The following is a 21,624-nucleotide window of genomic DNA, read 5'->3' on the forward strand; positions in this document are numbered from 1 at the left end:
GTTCTCACACTACAAGCCAGGTTCGGTCTTGCAAACTTGTCAAACACACCACAACCTCTGCGTCTTACCCCGGCCTGCTCAATAACGCTCGCCTCCGACTCTCACACGTCGCGCGGCTCTCTGGCTGTCCCCTTTCTAGCCGCCACGAACTTCGCGGCCAAAAGCCACGTGAAACTGCCGAACCCAAAGATCACACCATGCCGACCCGATCGATCAATCGATACGAGCCGGCACGGCTCATCACATTTACCGATTTCCGTTTCATTTTGATAATTCTTTCACGGTGCGTCGCTTTATTATTATTATTATTTAAAAGCGTTAGAGTGTATTTCGCTGGCTTCAGCGTGCTTCAGGGCCTACGCGGAACCTACCGAATAATCGATATCTTTCTGGCGCCTATTACCTGGTCAGAAACGGAACGTTGTAAGCTATTGCTCGCTGTTTAACAGAGAGAAGGCAGGCGCGTTACCTGGAAGGATATGCGGCCGTCGCCGTCCTTGTCGACGATGTTGAACATCTTGCGCACGAAGACGGCGTCGGGCTTCATGCCGAGCGCGCTGGCGAACTCGCTCTTGGAGAGCGAGGTGCGCATCACGGTGACGACCTCGCCCGCCATGTTGGAGCGGCGGCGCTTCTCGCCGGGCCGCAGGCCGAACGTGAGGGCGTACGCCTCGCGGAAGAAGTGCTCGAGCCGGCGCTGGCGGCGCTCGCGCGTCTCCGCGTTGGCCAGCATGGCGTCGCGCTGCCCGGGCACCGTCACCAGCCGCACCTGCGCACCGCCACCACACCTCCTCTGATCACGGCAGGCCCGCGGCTGTGCCTACAGACCCCGCCCAATCCTCCCCTGGCGTCCAACTTGGACTTGTCGTCTCCCCTACCCTCCCGTACCGACTTACCACAGGTTTTCTTTTGTTTAACATTCACCCCACTCCTCCATGTTACATTGCTACTAGGGGCTAATAAAAAAGATGGACCCAGTTCAATCAATTCTTATTTCATGAAATGCAAGTTTGATATAAACAATTTCTACATTATTAGAAAAAAGAGGACACGATAAATCATCTCTGTCGTTACTAATATTTTTATTTTTATTTTCATTTATGGAACAGGATACATAACAACACAGGGCGGTCCACTGATCATGACGGGGCCAGATATCTCTCAAAATATCTCTACAAAGAACGAAACTTATCTAGCTTGAAGGGGGAAACCAGATGGCGCTATGGTTGGCCCGCTAGATGGCGCTGCCATAGGCCAGATGGATATCAACTGCGTTCTTTTTTTTGAAATAGGAACCCCCATTTTTTATTACATATTCGTGTAGTACGTAAATAAATGTGAATCTTTTAGTTGGATCAATTTTTTTGCTTCGTGATAGGTGGCGCTGTAATAGTCACAAACGTATAAGTACGTGGTATCATGTAACACTCCGCCAGTGCGGACGGTATTTGCTCCGTGATACATTACCCGTGTTAAAATGGACCGTTTACCAATTGCGGAAAAGGTAGATATCGTATTGATGTATGGCTATTGTGATCAAAATGCCCAACTGGCGTGTGCTATGTATGCTGCTCGGTATCCTGGACGACATCATCCAAGTATCCTTACCATTCGCCGGATAGTTACGTTTTTAAGGAAAAAGGAAGTGTTCAGGTATATGTCAAACGTCAACCACGACCTGCAACAAATGATGCCCAAGTAGGTATTTTAGCTGCTGTCGCGGCTAATCCTCACATCAGTAGCAGATAAATTAAGCGAGAATCGGGAATCTCAAGAACGTCGCTGTTGAGAATGCTACATCAACATCGATTGGACCCGTACCGTATTTCTATGCACCAGGAATTGCATGGCGACGACTTTGAAGGTCGTGTACAGTTATGCCACTGGGCACAAGAGAAATTACGGGACGATGACAGATTTTTTGCAAGCGTTCTATTTAGCGATGAAGCGTTCATTCACCAACAGCGGTAACGTAAACCGGCATAATATGCACTACTGAGCAACGAAAATTCCACGATGGCTGCCACAAGTGGAAGATCAGCGCCCTTGCAGGATAAATGTATGGTGCAGCATTATGGGAGGAAGGATAATTGGCCCCCATTTCATCGATGGCAATCTAAATGGTGCAATGTATATTGATTTCCTACGTAATGTTCTACCGATGTTACTACAAGGTGTTTCACCGCATGACAGAATGGCGATGTACTTTCAACATGATGGATGTCCGGCACATAGCTCGCGTGCAGTTGAAGCGGTATTGAATAGCATATTTCATGACAGGTGGATTGGTCATCGAAGCACCATACCATGGCCCGCACGTTCACCGGATCTGGCGTCCCCGGATTTCTTTCTGTGGGGAAAGTTGAAGGATATTTGCTATCGTGATCCACCGACTACGCCTGACAACATGCGCCAGCGCGTTGTCATTGCATGTGCGAACATTACGGAAGGCGAACGACTCGTTGTTAAGAGGAATGCCGTTACACGTATTGCCAAATGCATTGAGGTTGACGGACATCATATTGATCATTTATTGCATTAATGTGGTATTTACGGGTAATCACGCTGTAACAGCATGCATTCTCAGAAATGATAAGTTCACAAAGGTACATGTATCACATTGGAACAACCGAAATAAAATGTTCCAACACACCTACGTTGTGTATTTTATTTTAAAAAACCTACCTGTTACCAACTGTTCGTCTAAAATTGTGAGCCATATGTTTGTGACTATTACAGCGCCATCTATCACAAAGCGAGAAAAAATCCAATAAAAACATTCATATTTCTTTACGTACTACACGAATATGTAATAAAAAAATGGGGGTTCCTATTTTAAAAAAACGCAGTTCATATCTGTTTGACCTATCGCAGCGCCATCTAGCGGGCCAACTATGGCGTCATCTGGTTTCCCTCTTCAAGCTAGACAAGTTTCGTTCTTTGTAATTGTTTCGTTTGAAGCTTATTTCGTGAGATATTTGTCCTGGTCATGATAAATGGACCACCCTGTATATATTACACAATTTTTCTTTCTGTATCTCAGTTGACTGATTCACGAAGAAGGTTTTTGTATGCGTCTTTTTACCGCTATGCCATGTTGTTGTTGTTGTGGTCTTCAGTCCTGAGACTGGTTTGATGCAGCTCTCCATGCTATTCTATCCTGTGCAAGCTTCTTCATCTCCCAGTACCTACTGCAACCTACATCCTTCTGAATCTGCTTAGTGTATTCGTCTCTTGGTCTCCCTCTACGATTTTTACCGTCCACACTGCCCTACAATACTAAACTGGTGATCCCTTGATGCCTCAGAACATGTCCTACCAACCGATCCCTTCTTCTAGTCAAGCTGTGCCACAAACTTCTCTTCTCCCCAGTCCTATTCAACACTTCCTCGTTAATTATGTGATCTACCCATATAATCTTCAGCATTCTTCTGTAGCACCACATTTCGAAAGCTTCTATTCTCTTCTTGCCCAAAATATTTTTCGTCCATTTTTCACTTCCATACATGGCTACACTCCATACAAATACTTTCAGAAACGACTTCCTGACACTTAAATCTATACTCGATGTTAACAAATTTCTCTTCTTTAGAAATGTTTTCCTTGCCATTGCCAATCTACATTTTATATCCTCTCTACTTCGACCATCATCAGTTATTTTGCTCCCCAAATAGCAAAACTCCTTTACTACTTTAAGTGTCTCATTTCCTAATGTAATTCCCTCAGTATCACTTGACTTAATTCGACTACATTCCTACGCCATATATGTATATATGTGTTGATGCGCTGTTCGTCCAGAATGGATTGGTAGTCAGGGGCTCATATTGGTAGCCAATTAAAATATTGTAATAATTCTTAGAAAGTATTTTTGGTACAAATATGCCCTTTCTTAAATAGTGATAATGTCTGTTGATATCAACAAACTGAAAGTAGGATAAATTAGAACGTAAGTTGCGTTTGTTGCAGGAGTCTAGTGCGAGTCGTTTACGAGATATCGTGTCGTGCAAAGTTTCCACAGCACAGCAACACTTGTTTATGCCATTCAACCAGTGTAGGAGTTGGATATGATGTGGTTATGTCGGCTTACAGCGTGCGTGTGTGTTCCTTGAGTGCATTGCTACTTGCTAGTCAGTTTGGGAGTAACGGTACAAGCAGTGTGTTGTAAGTGAACGATGGGGTTTACCAGTGCAGAAAAAGCCGACATGCTCATTCTGAATGGAAAGTGCACGAAGAAAGATGTCCCAGTAGAAGTCAAATGTCTCGGCAGTTATTTATCAACCTCTTCAACCAGTTACGCGAGTGTGATAGTCTAACACCTAGCCAATGTAACAGAGGGAAGCAAGCGACGACAGAAGAGGGGGGAATTAATGTCCTTGCTGCTGTTGCAGTTGATCCGCGCGGTAGCCCCTGTGCAATCGCAAGAGGAAGTGGCAGGAGTCAGGCAAGTATCCTACACATTCGCTATCGATATAGGATCCATCCCCATCACATCTCTCTCCATCAAGAGCTGAATGGGAACGATTATGAGAATAATGTTAACTTCTGGACAGGATACCCCAGCTGTATCACATAGCGTGTTCAGTGATGAAGCTACATTACCAGTCATGGACAAGCCTGCTGGCAATCCCTACTGGGTTCATCAGGTGAAACATCAGCGACCATGGATTGCAAACGTATGGTGTGGGACAGTGCACCTTCGGCTCACAGGCCCGTTTTCCGTAGGTAGAACACTGAACGCGCACAAGTATCGTAGCCTCCTAAATCACCATCTTCCACAGGTGCTACAAGACATTCCTCAGCAGACTAGGAGGTATGTATGGTACCAACATGATGGCTGTTTAGCCCTTAGTGCATAGAGTACTTCAGCATGTCTTCACGATTTATTTCAGAATCCTTGGACTGGACACACAGGTCCTGTATGGCGGCAGTCCCATTCCCCAGATTTTTATGTGTGGGGAAGCTGAAATGCTAGCACATGTGTAGCAGTCGTTCCTCACCAGACTGGAAGCATGTATTGCTACTGGCAGTGCTCATTTTGAATATAACCTGTGATGGTCAATTGTCTCGCTGTTTGTCAGAATTCACACAACTAGTGTATCAACTTAGGTTGTTCTTTAGTGTGTACTATCACAGGTGTATACGTGTCAGTGTAGGAACTTTACGAAATATGATATCTCGTAAACGATGCCCACTAAAACCTGCAACAAACACCACTGACATTCTAATTTACCCAACTTTTAGTTTGTTAATGTCAATAGTCATTGTTCCATTTAAAAAAGTGTGTGTTTGCACAAAGAATACACTATCTAAGTGTTATTATAGTCTGTTGATTGGCTAACAATACAAGCCCCTGACTACCTATTCTGTGAAAATTGCACATCAACAGCAATTTCCGTTTCCACAGAATTTGCGGTGCAGTTTTTAGGTGATTTCACCCTACACACACACACACACACACACACATACACACACACACACACACACACACACACACACACGTACACACACACACAAATACACGTACAAACGAAACTACAATATGTAAGAAAACAATGTTCGACGTGGAAAGATAATATTAGTAAAGCGGACATCTGTCTGTGGTGTGCCGCGCGGGATTAGCCGAGTGGTCTAGGGCACTGCAGTCATGGACTGTGCGGCTGGTCCCGGCGGAGATTCGAATCCTCCCTCGGGCATGGGTGTGTGTGTTTGTCCTTAGGATAATTTAGGTTAAGTAGTGTGTAAGTTTAGGGACTGATGACCTTAACAGTTAAGTCCCATAAGATTTCACACATATTTGAACATTTTTTTTGTCTGTGGTGTTACTGGCTACCTCACAACCACCCATCCCTTGAGGTCAGGTCAGGGTTGTATTTTGAAATGGGAACGCCCATTTTAATGTATATTCAGCCTCTACGCAAAAAATACGTACGATTCAGTCAAACCATTATGAAACTTCCTGTCAGATTAAAACTGTGTGCCGGACCGAGACTCGAACTCGGGACCTTTGCCTTTCGAGTCTCGCTGCGGCACACAGTTTTAATCTGCCAGGAAGTTTCATATCAGCGCACACTCCCCTACAGAGTGAAAATCTCATTCCAGTCAAACCATTGTTTGACATTAGTGAGAAATGGCGCTCTAATCGACAAATATCAAGTTTGCCTTGTTTTTGCAATTAAGAACCGACTCATGTGAGTCTACACTTCATTGACGATGCAAATGGAAACCTTTGTGTTCTAACGTTTGAAATTGAAATTCATACGTTACATGAGTGTCGCAAATGTTATTGTACAGTACAAATAGAACGGCTAGACAATGGAATTTCTGGCGAATAAGCTACTTATATGGTAACATAGTCTCTTGTTCTCTACGGGTTTGACTGTGGTGACTCCCCAAACCACTGGGATGATTGATTTCGGTGGCCACCCTCGAAGCCGCCATCAGGGTGATTGAATTCGTACTGTATCTCCACCCAGTCATCGAAACTCTACGTGGCTACCGGAGGAAAACAAATCACAACCATTGTAATAAGCTAAAATGTCCATGTAGTGGTAGTGACAGGCACACCTGCCGTGGATACTCACCGAAATCAAACATCCTCACTGTGAGCGTTAAAAGAACCCACTGAAATCTAGCACGTAAATAGTGAGAGACAAGAGGACTCATCGAAATAAAGCACCCAAATTGCGAGAGGAAATGGGACTCACTGATATCAAGCACCCTAATGGTGAGAGGCAAGGGGCTCACCGATATCAAGCACCTCAATGGTGAGGGCAAGGGGACTCACTGATATCAAGCACCCTAATGGTGAGAGGCAAGGGGCTCACCGATGTCAAGCACCTCAATGGTGAGGGCAAGGGGACTCACTGATATCAAGCACCCTAATGGTGAGAGGCAAGGGGCTCACTGATATCAAGCACCTCAATGGTGAGGGCAAGGGGACTCACTGATATCAAGCACCCTAATGGTGAGAGGCAAGGGGCTCACCGATATCAAGCACCTCAATGGTGAGGGCAAGGGGACTCACTGATATCAAGCACCCTAATGGTGAGAGGCAAGGGGCTCACCGATATCAAGCACCTCAATGGTGAGGGCAAGGGGACTCACTGATATCAAGCACCCTAATGGTGAGAGGCAAGGGGCTCACTGATATCAAGCACCTCAATGGTGAGGGCAAGGGGACTCACTGATATCAAGCACCCTAATGGTGAGAGGCAAGGGGCTCACTGATATCAAGCACCTCAATGGTGAGGGCAAGGGGACTCACTGATATCAAGCACCCTAATGGTGAGAGGCAAGGGGCTCACCGATATCAAGCACCTCAATGGTGAGGGCAAGGGGACTCACTGATATCAAGCACCTCAATGGTGAGAGGCAAGGGGCTCACCGATATCAAGCACCTCAATGGTGAGGGCAAGGGGACTCACTGATATCAAGCACCCTAATGGTGAGAGGCAAGGGGCTCACTGATATCAAGCACCTCAATGGTGAGGGCAAGGGGACTCACTGATATCAAGCACCCTAATGGTGAGAGGCAAGGGGCTCACCGATATCAAGCACCTCAATGGTGAGGGCAAGGGGACTCACTGATATCAAGCACCCTAATGGTGAGAGGCAAGGGGCTCACCGATATCAAGCACCTCAATGGTGAGGGCAAGGGGACTCACTGATATCAAGCACCCTAATGGTGAGAGGCAAGGGGCTCACTGATATCAAGCACCTCAATGGTGAGGGCAAGGGGACTCACTGATATCAAGCACCCTAATGGTGAGAGGCAAGGGGCTCACCGATATCAAGCACCTCAATGGTGATTGCAAGGGGACTCACTGATATCAAGCACCCTAATGGTGAGAGGCAAGGGGCTCACTGATATCAAGCACCTCAATGGTGAGGGCAAGGGGACTCACTGATATCAAGCACCCTAATGGTGAGAGGCAAGGGGCTCACCGATATCAAGCACCTCAATGGTGAGGGCAAGGGGACTCACTGATATCAAGCACCCTAATGGTGAGAGGCAAGGGGCTCACTGATATCAAGCACCTCAATGGTGAGGGCAAGGGGACTCACTGATATCAAGCACCCTAATGGTGAGAGGCAAGGGGCTCACCGATATCAAGCACCTCAATGGTGAGGGCAAGGGGACTCACTGATATCAAGCACCCTAATGGTGAGAGGCAAGGGGCTCACTGATATCAAGCACCTCAATGGTGAGGGCAAGGGGACTCACTGATATCAAGCACCCTAATGGTGAGAGGCAAGGGGCTCACCGATATCAAGCACCTCAATGGTGAGGGCAAGGGGACTCACTGATATCAAGCACCCTAATGGTGAGAGGCAAGGGGCTCACTGATATCAAGCACCTCAATGGTGAGGGCAAGGGGACTCACTGATATCAAGCACCCTAATGGTGAGAGGCAAGGGGCTCACCGATATCAAGCACCTCAATGGTGAGGGCAAGGGGACTCACTGATATCAAGCACCTCAATGGTGAGAGGCAAGGGGCTCACTGATATCAAGCACCTCAATGGTGAGGGCAAGGGGACTCACTGATATCAAGCACCCTAATGGTGAGAGGCAAGGGGCTCACCGATATCAAGCACCTCAATGGTGAGGGCAAGGGGACTCACTGATATCAAGCACCCTAATGGTGAGAGGCAAGGGGCTCACTGATATCAAGCACCTCAATGGTGAGGGCAAGGGGACTCACTGATATCAAGCACCCTAATGGTGAGAGGCAAGGGGCTCACCGATATCAAGCACCTCAATGGTGAGGGCAAGGGGACTCACTGATATCAAGCACCCTAATGGTGAGAGGCAAGGGGCTCACTGATATCAAGCACCTCAATGGTGAGGGCAAGGGGACTCACTGATATCAAGCACCATAATGGTGAGAGGCAAGGGGCTCACCGATATCAAGCACCTCAATGGTGAGGGCAAGGGGACTCACTGATATCAAGCACCCTAATGGTGAGAGGCAAGGGGCTCACCGATATCAAGCACCTCAATGGTGAGGGCAAGGGGACTCACTGATATCAAGCACCCTAATGGTGAGAGGCAAGGGGCTCACTGATATCAAGCACCTCAATGGTGAGGGCAAGGGGACTCACTGATATCAAGCACCCTAATGGTGAGAGGCAAGGGGCTCACTGATATCAAGCACCTCAATGGTGAGGGCAAGGGGACTCACTGATATCAAGCACCCTAATGGTGAGAGGCAAGGGGCTCACCGATATCAAGCACCTCAATGGTGAGGGCAAGGGGACTCACTGATATCAAGCACCCTAATGGTGAGAGGCAAGGGGCTCACCGATATCAAGCACCTCAATGGTGAGGGCAAGGGGACTCACTGATATCAAGCACCCTAATGGTGAGAGGCAAGGGGCTCACCGATATCAAGCACCTCAATGGTGAGGGCAAGGGGACTCACTGATATCAAGCACCCTAATGGTGAGAGGCAAGGGGCTCACCGATATCAAGCACCTCAATGGTGAGGGCAAGGGGACTCACTGATATCAAGCACCCTAATGGTGAGAGGCAAGGGGCTCACCGATATCAAGCACCTCAATGGTGAGGGCAAGGGGACTCACTGATATCAAGCACCCTAATGGTGCGAGGCAATGGGACTCACTGATATCAAGCACGCTAATGGTGAGAGGCAAAGGGACTCACCAATATCAAGCATCCCAATGGTGAGAGGCAATGGGACTCACCAAGATAAAGCATTGTGATGGGAACAGAAAACCATTACACCCACCCCATTATTCCTGGATCACGCTAAAGATAGTTTTCAAGCAACCACTGAAATGGCTAAATATATTGTACTGTACAACCGAGTTTGCAAACAAGACAGTCATCAATTACAGCGCCATCTACCACGAATGGAAAACAATGGTTCAAGTAACCTGTATGTACTTTTTGGCCAAGAACCAGAATAACCAATAAAAATAGGAGTCTCCGTTTAAAAATATGAAGTTGACCCCTCCCGCCCCCTCCCCACGCAGGAGAGATGGTGACCAGTTGTAACATAGACAGATGTCCCTTTGAATAATATTAACCTTTCAGCTAAAACATTTTTTTCGAGGGAGTGCGTCGTTTTCGAGATATTCGGTATTAATTAGACCGGATCCATCTCCATCTTTAGCCTTCTGCAGCAAATTAACAAGGAGGATGTCCTTTGTCGTTATTAATATTTCTGTTTTCTCAAAGAATAGTAAAATGCATAAGTATAAAAGCGGGACCCAAAAAACTTGCACAAGCATATCAATCGGTGTAAAATTAATACAGATAGGAGTCCAGTACCCGAAGATATATTCAACAATCTTGAAAAGGGAATGTTAAATTTTTGTAGGTAGTGTATTGGAACTAAAGACTGAATTGAAGAACTTTTCATTGGGCTAGTCAATCCACTCCACTGAAGAATACCGTAATGGAAATGCTTAAAAGGAAGTCTGCAAACAGGGAACAATGACATAGGCTTATTCTCTTACAGCGAATAGTGACAGCTTTATTTGAGCAAATGGATATAAGCCTATGTGATCTTTTACGGTTTCTCGAAAAAGTTGATTAATGGTGGGCTGCCATCTGCTCTACTAGTTATTTCTATTTTCTGCACAATATTTCGACGACCGATACAGCCGTCTCCTTCAGATGCTGCGAGTTTGCTGTTATGTGTACTCACTCACTGGACTCTAATAGAACTTGTGAATTATTGTCGACCTCGCCCAGTTATTTACATCCGGATTCGATTCCCGACGCGGTTTTGATACTCTTTCCTCGACATGTTGGTTAAAAGAAGAAACGACGAATCCCTGGATCACAGCGTATATAGAAAAGCTGCGCACACTGACATCTGTCTCAAGAGCCATAAAGAAATTTGGCGATGAAGACTCTGGTCAATAGAGCTCGAACTCTTTCAGACGACGAGAGCCTCGCCGAAAAATTGCACCACCTGCGAATATTGTTCCGAAAGCTAATGTTAAAGACGATCTAGCACTCAGAAACCTGGGTGTATATCGCATTCTAAGCGAATGCGGCTTGCCTTACGTGGGGTAGACTGTGAGAACAATCGAGAAGAGATGTTAGACACACGACTGAAACAACCAGGCAAATCAGTTGTCGGCGAGTGCTGCCTCGAGTACAATCATGAAATAAAACACGACGAGATCAGTATCGTGGTGCAAGCGCCAACTTCCTGGTACACCATAATTATGGAGTCTATCGAAATAAAGATGATGGGAAATCTAATAAACACGAAATTAGTCGACAACTGCGAACTCCTTTGATATCAGCTGTATTAGGTATGGGAGTGTGACACACGAAAATTTGTGTCGAGCCCGGATTTCCCGCTTATCGTTAATGGTCGCCTTAGCTGTCCCGGCCATCTGTGCAAGCTTCGTCGATCGATCCAAACCTCCATATGTAACACTGTCTACGCCCCTATTGCTCGCAACGTTACTTGAATTTCCGCAACAGAGTTAGCCAGACAGACATATTCATCATTACAGATAATTTTAAAACTGTGGCAACCACTTCTAAAATAGTTATACATGATTACTTGACACTTCATACAGTGAACAGTTTTTGAAAATACACGTGTTAAAACTAGTAACATGAAATTGAATGAAATGTCCAATGGTCCACTGTAGATGTATTTATTTGTTCACGTCATTAGAAAACCCACAAAACCGGTTTCGCAACTTTTGAGTTGCATCTTCTGGTGCAAATATAAACGCTATGTCATCGGTTACAGTATGCCGCAATGTAATAGTTGACGTGGCTAGGTAAATATTACAACACTCCTCGATTGATGAAAAAACCATCCTGAAATGAAAAAAAGAGCATCGCCTGTGATGAAAGTCAAGTCTCTGTTAAGTCGAGAACTATACACATCCGATTAAAATATGCTTTCGGTGGCCTGAAGGGTATCTATGAGGGGCATTTTGTTGCTTGACGTAGCCCGACAAGAGCATATTTTAATCGGAATGTGTACAGATCGCGACTTAGCAAAAGACATGAGTTCCATGACTGACTTCTTTTTATTATTCAGGAGTGCAGAAATCTTTACCTACTCACTACAATTGTTACACTGCGACATTTTGTAACCTGTGACATAGCGTTTATATTTGCACCGGAAGGTGCAGCAGAAAAGTCGCGAAACCTGTTGTGTGGGTTTATAAGCGACCTGAACAAATAGATCTACAGTGGGCCACTGGACATTTCATTCAGTTTCATTTTAATAGTTTTGACACCTGTGTTAAAAAAAATTGTTCACTATTTGAAGTGTCAAGCAATCATGTGTGTTCAACGTTAGTACTATCATCGTTGCTTTACCATCTAGGCAAAGACACTGCTGACGATCTGCAGCTATATTAATATTACGAAATTTATTCGCAAATTGCGAATTCTTTTGACATCATCGTAATATTAATATAGTTGCAGATCGTCAATAATGTCTATTCCTTCATACATCCAAGCATGTCTGAAGGAATAGACAATGTAAAACAACAAAGTAAACATTGACGTGGGAGCAAAACCTGCAGCAGCTGAAGAGGATGGCTGGGTTGGTCATCGAAATATTGTGCATAACATGGAGACAACTCGTCAGATCACGCTGAAACATACCATTAATATAAACTTATGTTAAGAGGAAGCGTTTCGATTTTCGCATATGGCGTTGGGGTTAAATATAAATAACATTTAGCCAGTAGGATATATAGGATGTTTCAAAAAGGACTTTACAACTTTGAAAATCCATATAAATTAATTCATAGTACCTGCAGAGGTGACTGTAGGGTCACTCTGTAGGAAAATACATTAAGTTTTGTCTCGCGTAGTTCGCTAGTGCCGAATCGCACCGTAAGGAGCGCTAGCGGCAGTTGCGTTAAGATGCCTACCTTCACTGGACCAGAGCGTGCTAGCTAGACCTGATACCATTCAATTTTTTTTTATGGGGATTCATCAATGATATCGTGATTCAAATGGCTCTGAGCACTATAGGACTTAACTTCTGAGGTCATCAGTCCCCTAGAACTTAGAACTACTTAAACGAAACTAACCTAAGGACATCACACATATCCATGCCCGAGGTAGGATTTGAACCTGCGACCTCAGCGGTCGCGCGGTTCCAGACTGTTACGCCTACAACCGCTCGGCCACGCCGGCCGGGTCAAGGATACCGTGTTTGTACGGGTGCCTGCTTCTGAGCAAGTTACACTTGCAAAGCTACAGCGAGTTTGGGAAGAACTGACTTCGGATGGGATGTGTGCAGGAAAACCAACGGAAGCCACATACAACAGCTTCAGTTTCATGTAAAAAAAATATTCCTACAAAATAACATTAAATCTAGCTCTGTATCTTCTTTCAATAAATTTATATGAATTTTTAAGTTGTAACGTCCTTTTTGAAACACCCTATATGTGTTTTCTGTTAAACTGTGGAAACTGGACTCGAGGAAGCGATTTCATTATGAGCGTTTGCTGGGAGCAGAGGCGAGCAGCGCTTACCTTGTGTGAGCCGAGGAAGGCCTCGAGTTTCGAAACGAACTTTCGGCGCGCAGCGAGCGTGTCGAACTCGAGCACCAGGTCGTGGTCGTGAGGGACGCGCACCAACACCAGCGGCCGCTTCCCGCCGCTGCCGCACGCCTGCAGTGCGGGCAGTCACACTACTTTCTGCTCTCCCAATAATTACATTATTTTATTGGACGTGTAAAGTTCTAACTAGTTTCTCCTCCTCGTCGTTTTCAGAGATACTGACGGTACAGCAAGGACGAGAGCGGCGTCAATACTTACGCATCAGGATCGTCTAATAAACAATGCGCTCAAATTTTTGTTTACCTGTATATCTGTTTATTTTATAATCTCTGTTCACAGCTCTCCAGTGAAGTTTGCAAACTTTATTAACACTCTACTTCTTTATTCTTCATGTCTACGCACCACTGTGTGCTGAAAAGTAATGCCTTCAAAAATTTTACGTGAAAACTCTTGTGTCTGTGGTCTTCAGTCCAGAGACTGGTTTGATGCAGCTCTCCATGCTACTCTATCCTGTGCAAGCTGCTTCATCTCCCAGTACCCACTGCAACCTACATCCTTCTGAATATGCTTAGTGTATTCATCTCTTGGTCTCCCTTTATAATTTTTACCCTCCACGCTGCCCTCCAGTACTAAATTGGTGATCCCTTGATGCCTCAGAATATTCCATACCAACCGATCCCTTCTTCTAGTCAAGTTGTGCCACAAATTTCTCTTCTCTCCAGTTATATTCAATACCTCCTCACTAGTTATGTGATGTACCCATCTAATCTGCAGCATTCTTCTATAGCACCACATTTCGAAAGTTTCTCTTCTTGTCTAAACTATTTATCGTCCACGTTTAACTTCCGTAATTGGCTGCAATCCATACAAATACTTTCAGAAACGACTTCCTGACACTTAAATCTATACTCGATGTTAACAAATTTCTCTTCTTCAGAAACGCTTTCCTTGCCATTGCCAGTCTACATTATATATCCTCTCTACTTCAACCATAATCAGTTTTCTCCCCAAATAGCAAAACTCATTTACTACTTTAAGTGTCTCATTTCCTGATGTAATTCCCTCAGCATCACCCGATTTAATTCTACTACATTTCATTACACTGGTTTTGCTTTTGTTGACGTTCATCTTATATCTTCCTTTCAAGACACTGTCCATTCCGTTCAGCTGCTCTTCCAAAGTCTTTGCTGTCTCTGGCAGAATTACAATGTCATCGCCGAACCTCAGTTTTTATTTCTTCTCCATGGATTTTAATTCCTACTCCGAATTTTTCTTTTGTTTCCTTTACTGCTTGCTCAATATAGAGATTGAATAACATCGGGGATAGGTAACAACCCTGTCTCACTCCCTTCCCAACCACTGCTTCCCTTTCATGCCCCTCGAGTCTTATAACTGCGATCTGGTTTCTATACAAATTGTAAATAGCCTTTCGCTCCCTGTATTTTACCCCTGCCACCTTCAGAATTTGAAAGAGAGAGCTTCTTAAATATAACAAACTTTAAGTTTCCTTTACTTTACGTCTATGGTCACAAACTTTTTGTTAACAGATTACCGGTTTTGGTCTATAATGACCATCACCATATCTGCAGAAAACATGGGGAAAAACCATAAATACACTCGCACATTGTCTACAGCTTAATAACAATACATAGACCATAATGAAAAGTACAACTGGCAATATATGCATGTGTGCGCTTTAAGTATGAAGAGGCATACCTGTTTCATAAAAAACAAAGTCCTAATGTACTGCAGCCATAGTGGCATCATCAAATGTTAAATGTAGAATCAGCACAAGTATCGTCGAATTGAAACGTAACAGCCCATTGAGGCCTATTTAAAATGAATATTTCCCAGTCGAATTCAGGATCGCACATGTAAACAAAATATGTAACTCGTCTAGAAAAACTAATAACTGAGAAAATAACTGTTTAACCTATTTCAGTTCAAAGTGTAGAAGGTCGGTGAATGAAGGGAATAATTCCCATGAAGGGAGTCTTCAGTAATTAATAAAAAATATAAATTATTGTAATTCCTTATTTGAGATTTTATTCTCGAATGAAATAACAGACATGTACTAATATTGTAGTGTACTTACGGTACTGAGCATATATATATATAAATTGATAATTAATCAAATGCTCATTTTAAACAATGCCGAGGATTGTTCGGGATTGTTAAGAAAATATAAATAGTGACTGCCATGTTGGCACAGATGGTCAGTCTGGTTTTAGTTTTTGAGCAGGGAGCATGCAGCTGCTCCTATTGTATTGTAAGTATTGTTTGCCTTTGTAATAATACTTTAATTTTGTTGTTATGGTATAATATATGTGTTTAAAAAACATAATACAAGATGATTTTTAATTTTAACTTTTCCGAAGTTAAAATTTTTAACAATTACTGAGAACTTAGGACTTAAGCTGCGACAGATCTGCAGAAAGGATGAGTACACAAAACCCCAATACATAAATACTTAACCGAAGAATAGTTACGATTTAATAGTTACGTTATAAAATATATATAAGTAACATCACATGCACGAGTCATGTTGTCAGTAGCACTAAAGTTCAAAACAAGCTCTTGTACAGTAGCCACAAGATGTTTGTGTTCAAAGTTCACCAGACAATATGACTCGTGCATATGATGTTATTTATATATACACTCCTGGAAATGGAAAAAAGAAGACATTGACACCGGTGTGTCAGACCCACCATACTTGCTCCGGACACTGCGAGAGGGCTGTACAAGCAATGATCACACGCACGGCACAGCGGACACACCAGGAACCGCAGTGTTGGCCGTCGAATGGCGCTAGCTGCGCAGCATTTGTGCACCGCCGCCGTCAGTGTGAGCCAGTTCGCCGAGGCATACGGAGCTCCATCGCAGTCTTTAACACTGGTAGCATGCCGCGACAGCGTGGACGTGAACCGTATGTGCAGTTGACGGGCTTTGAGCGAGGGCGTATAGTGGGCATGTGGGAGGCCGGGTGGACGTACCGCCGAATTGCTCAACACGTGGGGCGTGAGGTCTCCACAGTACATCGATGTTGTCGCCAGTGGTCGGCGGAAGGTGCACGTGCCCGTCGACCTGGGACCGGACCGCAGCGACACACGGATGCACGCCAAGACCGTAGGATCCTACGCAGTGCCGTAGGGGACCGCACCGCCACTTCCCAGCAAATTAGGGACACTGTTGCTCCTGGGGTATCGGCGAGGACCATTCGCAACCGTCTCCATGAAGCTGGGCTACGGTCCCGCACACCGTTAGCCCGTCTTCCGCTCACGCCCCAACATCGTGCAGCCCGCCTCCAGTGGTGTCGCGACAGGCGTGAATGGAGGGACGAATGGAGACATGTCGTCTTCAGCGATGAGAGTCGCTTCTGCCTTGGTGCCAATGATGGTCGTATGCGTGTTTGGCACCGTGCAGGTGAGCGCCACAATCAGGACTGCATATGACTGAGGCACACAGGGCCAACACCCGGCATCATTGTGTGGAGAGCGATCTCCTACACTGGCCGTACACCTCTGGTGATCGTCAAGGGGACACTGAATAGTGCACGGTACATCCAAACCGTCATCGAACCCATCCTTCTACCATTCCTAGACCGGCAAGGGAACTTGCTGTTCCAACAGGACAATGCACGTCCGCATGTATCCCGTGCCACCCAACGTGCTCTAGAAGGTGTAAGTCAACTACCCTGGCCAGCAAGATCTCCGGATCTGTCCCCCATTGAGCATGTTTCGGACTGGATGAAGCGTCGTCTCACGCGGTCTGCACGTCCAGCACGAACGCTGGTCCAACTGAGGCGCCAGGTGGAAATGGCATGGCAAGCCGTTCCACAGGACTACATCCAGCATCTCTACGATCGTCTCCATGGGAGAATAGCAGCCTGCATTGCTGCAAAAGGTGGATATACACTGTACTAGTGCCGACATTGTGCATGCTCTGTTGCCTGTGTCTATGTGCCTGTGGTTCTGTTAGTGTGATCATGTGATGTATCTGACCCCAGGAATGTGTCAATAAAGTTTCCCCTTCCTGGGACAATGAATTCACGGTGTTCTTATTTCAATTTCCAGGAGTATATATATTTGACGATGCTTTTGCTGATTCTGCCACTATGTCTGCAGTACATTAGGACTTTGTTTTTATAAAACATGTATGCCTCTTCATACTTAAAGCGCACACATGCATATGTTACCAGTACTACTTTACATTATGGTCTATGTATTTTTTTAAGCTGTAGACAATCCGCGAGTGTATTTATGTTTTTTCCCTATTTTTTGCTGCTGATCTGATGATGGTCATTATAGACCAAAACCGGTAAGCTGTTAACAAAAAGTTTGTGACCATAGACGAAAAGCAAATGAAACTTATTGCATATACGGGTCAGTGTTTTATTCGCCACAATGTCGCAGCTTGTGAAAACAAACTTTATTAACGGTCTACCTCTTCATTCTTCACGTCTATACATTTGTAGCGTGTAACGTGGCGGTGTGTGACGCAACTATGTCAGAGCGTTAGAAACAGCGTGCTTTAATCGAGTTTCGAATTCAAAGAGTTCGTTCACACATGGAGCACCAACCTCTCCTTCAGCATGACAGGGTCAGACGATACATGAGCGCTGCGGCATTTGCGACAATCCAACGCCCTGGGTTCACTCTCAACAATCATCCCCCATACAGTCCCGATCTGACTCCATCCGATTTTCATCTGTTTCCGAAATTGGAAGAATTCCTTCGAGGACTTCAGTTTGGTAGAGATGAAGCTGTGCAAGCAGAGGTGGGGTTGTCGCTACATCAACGAAGCCAGATATTCTACAGTGACTGTATCAAGATACTGGTCTCCCCTTGGAAGAAATGTGTTCGTCGCCAGGGTTACTACGCTGAGAAATAAATTTATAAAGGTGGAGAATAAACATGTAGAACGTTAATAAAGTTTGTCTTATTTAAAATTTAAAAGGCATTAAGAGTTTCAGCATGCCCTCCTGCTTCTCAAAATAGCAACCTGGCGGCGAATATATTTTTTTTCCAACCAGAGACCAGTTTGTTGATACAGTCACTGTGGAACGTTCGACTTTATCGAGGGAGCCGTAACCTCACCTCTGCTTGTACCGCTTCATCACTATCAAGGTGAAGTGCTCCAAGGGGTTCTTTAAGTTCTGGACACAAATGAAAGACGGATGTGGCCAAATCGCGACTGTATGGAGGATGATCGATGACAGTGAACCCAAGGCGTCGGACTGTGACAGATGTCGTAGTGCTCGTGTTTGGTCTCTCACTGTCAAGCTGAAGCAGAGGTTGCTCCATGTATAGACGAACTCTTCGAATTCGTGATTTCTGTTTGCTGAGGGCCTTGCAGTACCTTGCATCAATTCCAAATGCACCACACCCCGAATATCCTAGGACGCTGTATGCATGACTTTGCCTACTGAGCGCATAGCCTTGAACTTGTTGACATCAGTGATCCTTTGTGGAGGATCTCCGTTGAGGCTCTCGTTTTTGGGATAAAAACTGTGAACCCATCTTTCACCACCCGTGATTTCGTTCATAGTGAGGTAAAGGACACACCCAAATGCGACAGCTAACTTCTGCTGCCGTGTCATGTCTCTACGTCAACTCATCAGCTACTGCTGACTCTGTACAACCTTCTGACCATACATACCAATTCAGTCTCAAGAGTTGCGTCAGCAGTTAAGGGCCACATGACTTCTTGGTATTAGTTTCACACCGTCTACAGCATTCCAATGCCACTACTGTGCCATTTCACGAAGGTGAGCTTACTTCTTTTTGCGGCTCCAGTAGGCCAAGAGTCCTACATAATTGGACAGAACTTCATAGATTTTTCTACACGCTAGCTGTTGTTATATATCTAATATTTTCAAGGAAGAACAATATTCCTTCTGGATTTGACATTAAATTTTTCTCCACAGTTTTTGGTAAATGATGACTGTAGGTGATTCACCTCTTCTTGCTCACTTACCTTATTTCCCCTACACACAAATGTTTTAATTAATCAATTGTTTTGGATGATGGCAAGATTCTTTTCAGAGGTCTCTGTCTGTATTTTTGGTTTTCTGTACATCTTATGGCCAAGAGATGTGCCACATATTTGACTACCTGTACACCCTGCAATGAAGCTTCCCAGTGCTCTCTCTTTACAAAGTTGAATATTTGCCTTTATGCTATTCATATGTAGCCAGAAGACATTTCACTCGCCATTGGCATAGGGGACACTGATCCATGCTACGAAAGTATCGTCCATATAGACATATCCCTTAGCTGGTCTTTTATTGTCTGAAGTGCCCAACTTTCAGAAAGCTCCCCGTGTAAGTTAGAAACAGCTAAACTAAGAAGACCTCCAAGACTCACTTTAGTCAGTCAGTCAGTCAGTGATGCCAACAGACACGATGTACATTTTGTGAAATGGCTCTTGTAAACTGAAGGAAAGAGGACAAGGGAATGACTTGTTGTATAGAGGTTGACGGGGAATTGGGAGTTTGAAACGATATTAGAGCTACAAAAGCACACAAATATCAAATTTCTGAAGCCCAGAAAAGACATTTACATCGTGCATTAAGTGCTCGTCCACAGAGATGTATCTTACCTGCGATTCCTCGACCGTGAGGGCATCGTAGCCCTTGAAGCACACGGTGCGCAGCTTTTCGCCCTTCCTGTCGACTGTGTGCATGGCTGCCTCTGGGCCGAAGCGCACCTTCACCAGGCGGCGGTGGTTGGCGTGCAGCCACTCGCGGACCGCCATCTTGTCCACGCAGCGCTGCTTCAGCTCCTCCTGGCGCATGCGCAGACGCCGCCTCCTCCTGTTCTGGAGCTTGATCACCCCATAGCCGCAGCCAGCGCACAAGATGGGCACGAAGCCCAGGAACAGGCACGCGTAGATGTACGGGACCTCACTGCCCTGCGGAACAGGTTGAAAGTTAAGCTCTGGCTACAACCTCCAACAGAATTTTAAAGTCACTGTTAATACACTATTGTTCTCTCCATACGAAAATCAACCGGCTATTTGGTAGACCACTACATCTATCCCTGCATCTCCCTGTTCCTCATACCTTGACGCCATTCTAATAACACTGACTTGAGATCCAAACTATCTCTACGTCCCCTCTTACATTTGAATTCGTCGCATAACGTCAGCACTCCAAATACAAATTACTCGACCACATATGAGGGGTAGTCAAATAAAACCGAACACCCGACACAATGGATCCATGGAACGGTTCCATTCAAAATTAATCACCATACCCGTTAAGACAATTTGCCCACTGCGAGATAATACTATAAATTTCTGTTTCATAGAACGCGGTCGGCCGCTGAGGGATCCACAACTGCACCCATTCTTGCACTTCCTCGATCGACTGAAACCGACATCCAAACACGTCTTTCTTAAGGTGGCCACAGATGTGAAAATCACATGATGAAAGGCTTGAGCTGCACGAAGCGTTGCACCGTTTCCCAATCAAATCGATGAAGTGCATCTTACGCCCGATTGGCGGTGTGGGGAGGGCGTTAACGTGCAAACAGTATTCCTACAGTCCGAGGGCAAACGGCAAAGTCAACCGTGGAAACTTCTCCTCCAAAGAAATACAGAGCTAATCATTCATGTTCCAGTAGGATGATGAAGATATTCTTGTTAGACGGATAGGTCCATCTGTTCGCCTAGTTCTTCGATCGTCGAACCACAATCAATGTATAGCACTTTGAAGACATTTCGCACAATGACGCGCCATAAAGTCGAAACGCCGGAACATCCTCTGTACAGGCTCGGATGCTTCACCGTGTCATTTTCACATACTTTGAACTGAAGAGAGACATGAGTGGACGTCGGTTTCAGCCGGACGAGGAGGTGCAAGAGTGCGGTTGTGGATTAGTCAGCGGCCTACCGCGTCCTACGAAGCAGGGATTGATCGTGTCGTTTCCCAGAGGACAAATGTCTTAATTTGTGTGGGGACAACATTTGAATGGAACCGCTCTGTAGTTCCACTGTGACGGGAGTTCGGTTTTCATTTGACTGCCCCTTACATCTTGATCTTACTTTCTGCGAAATCTCCACCAACTGGCGCAGGCCCTTTGGATAAAATAAACCG

The 21,624-nt window shown here is 45.2% G+C and overlaps 1 protein-coding gene across 1 annotated transcript in view; it reads right to left on the reverse strand.

Annotated features, from left to right (window-relative positions):
• LOC126355596 (dual oxidase) overlaps positions 1-21,624 on the reverse strand; it is a 582,817-nt gene that overhangs the window by 67,625 nt on the left and 493,568 nt on the right. The window contains exons 11-13 of the mRNA XM_050005959.1: positions 20,127-20,438; positions 13,500-13,637; positions 470-769 (exon numbers count right to left, since the gene is read on the reverse strand). Of these exons, the coding sequence (XP_049861916.1) occupies positions 470-769; positions 13,500-13,637; positions 20,127-20,438 (750 nt within the window). The remainder of the gene's footprint in view (positions 1-469; positions 770-13,499; positions 13,638-20,126; positions 20,439-21,624) is intronic.

This window comes from Schistocerca gregaria, chromosome 3 (assembly GCF_023897955.1).
Source record: "Schistocerca gregaria isolate iqSchGreg1 chromosome 3, iqSchGreg1.2, whole genome shotgun sequence".
Classification (NCBI taxonomy): Eukaryota; Metazoa; Arthropoda; class Insecta; order Orthoptera; family Acrididae; genus Schistocerca; species Schistocerca gregaria.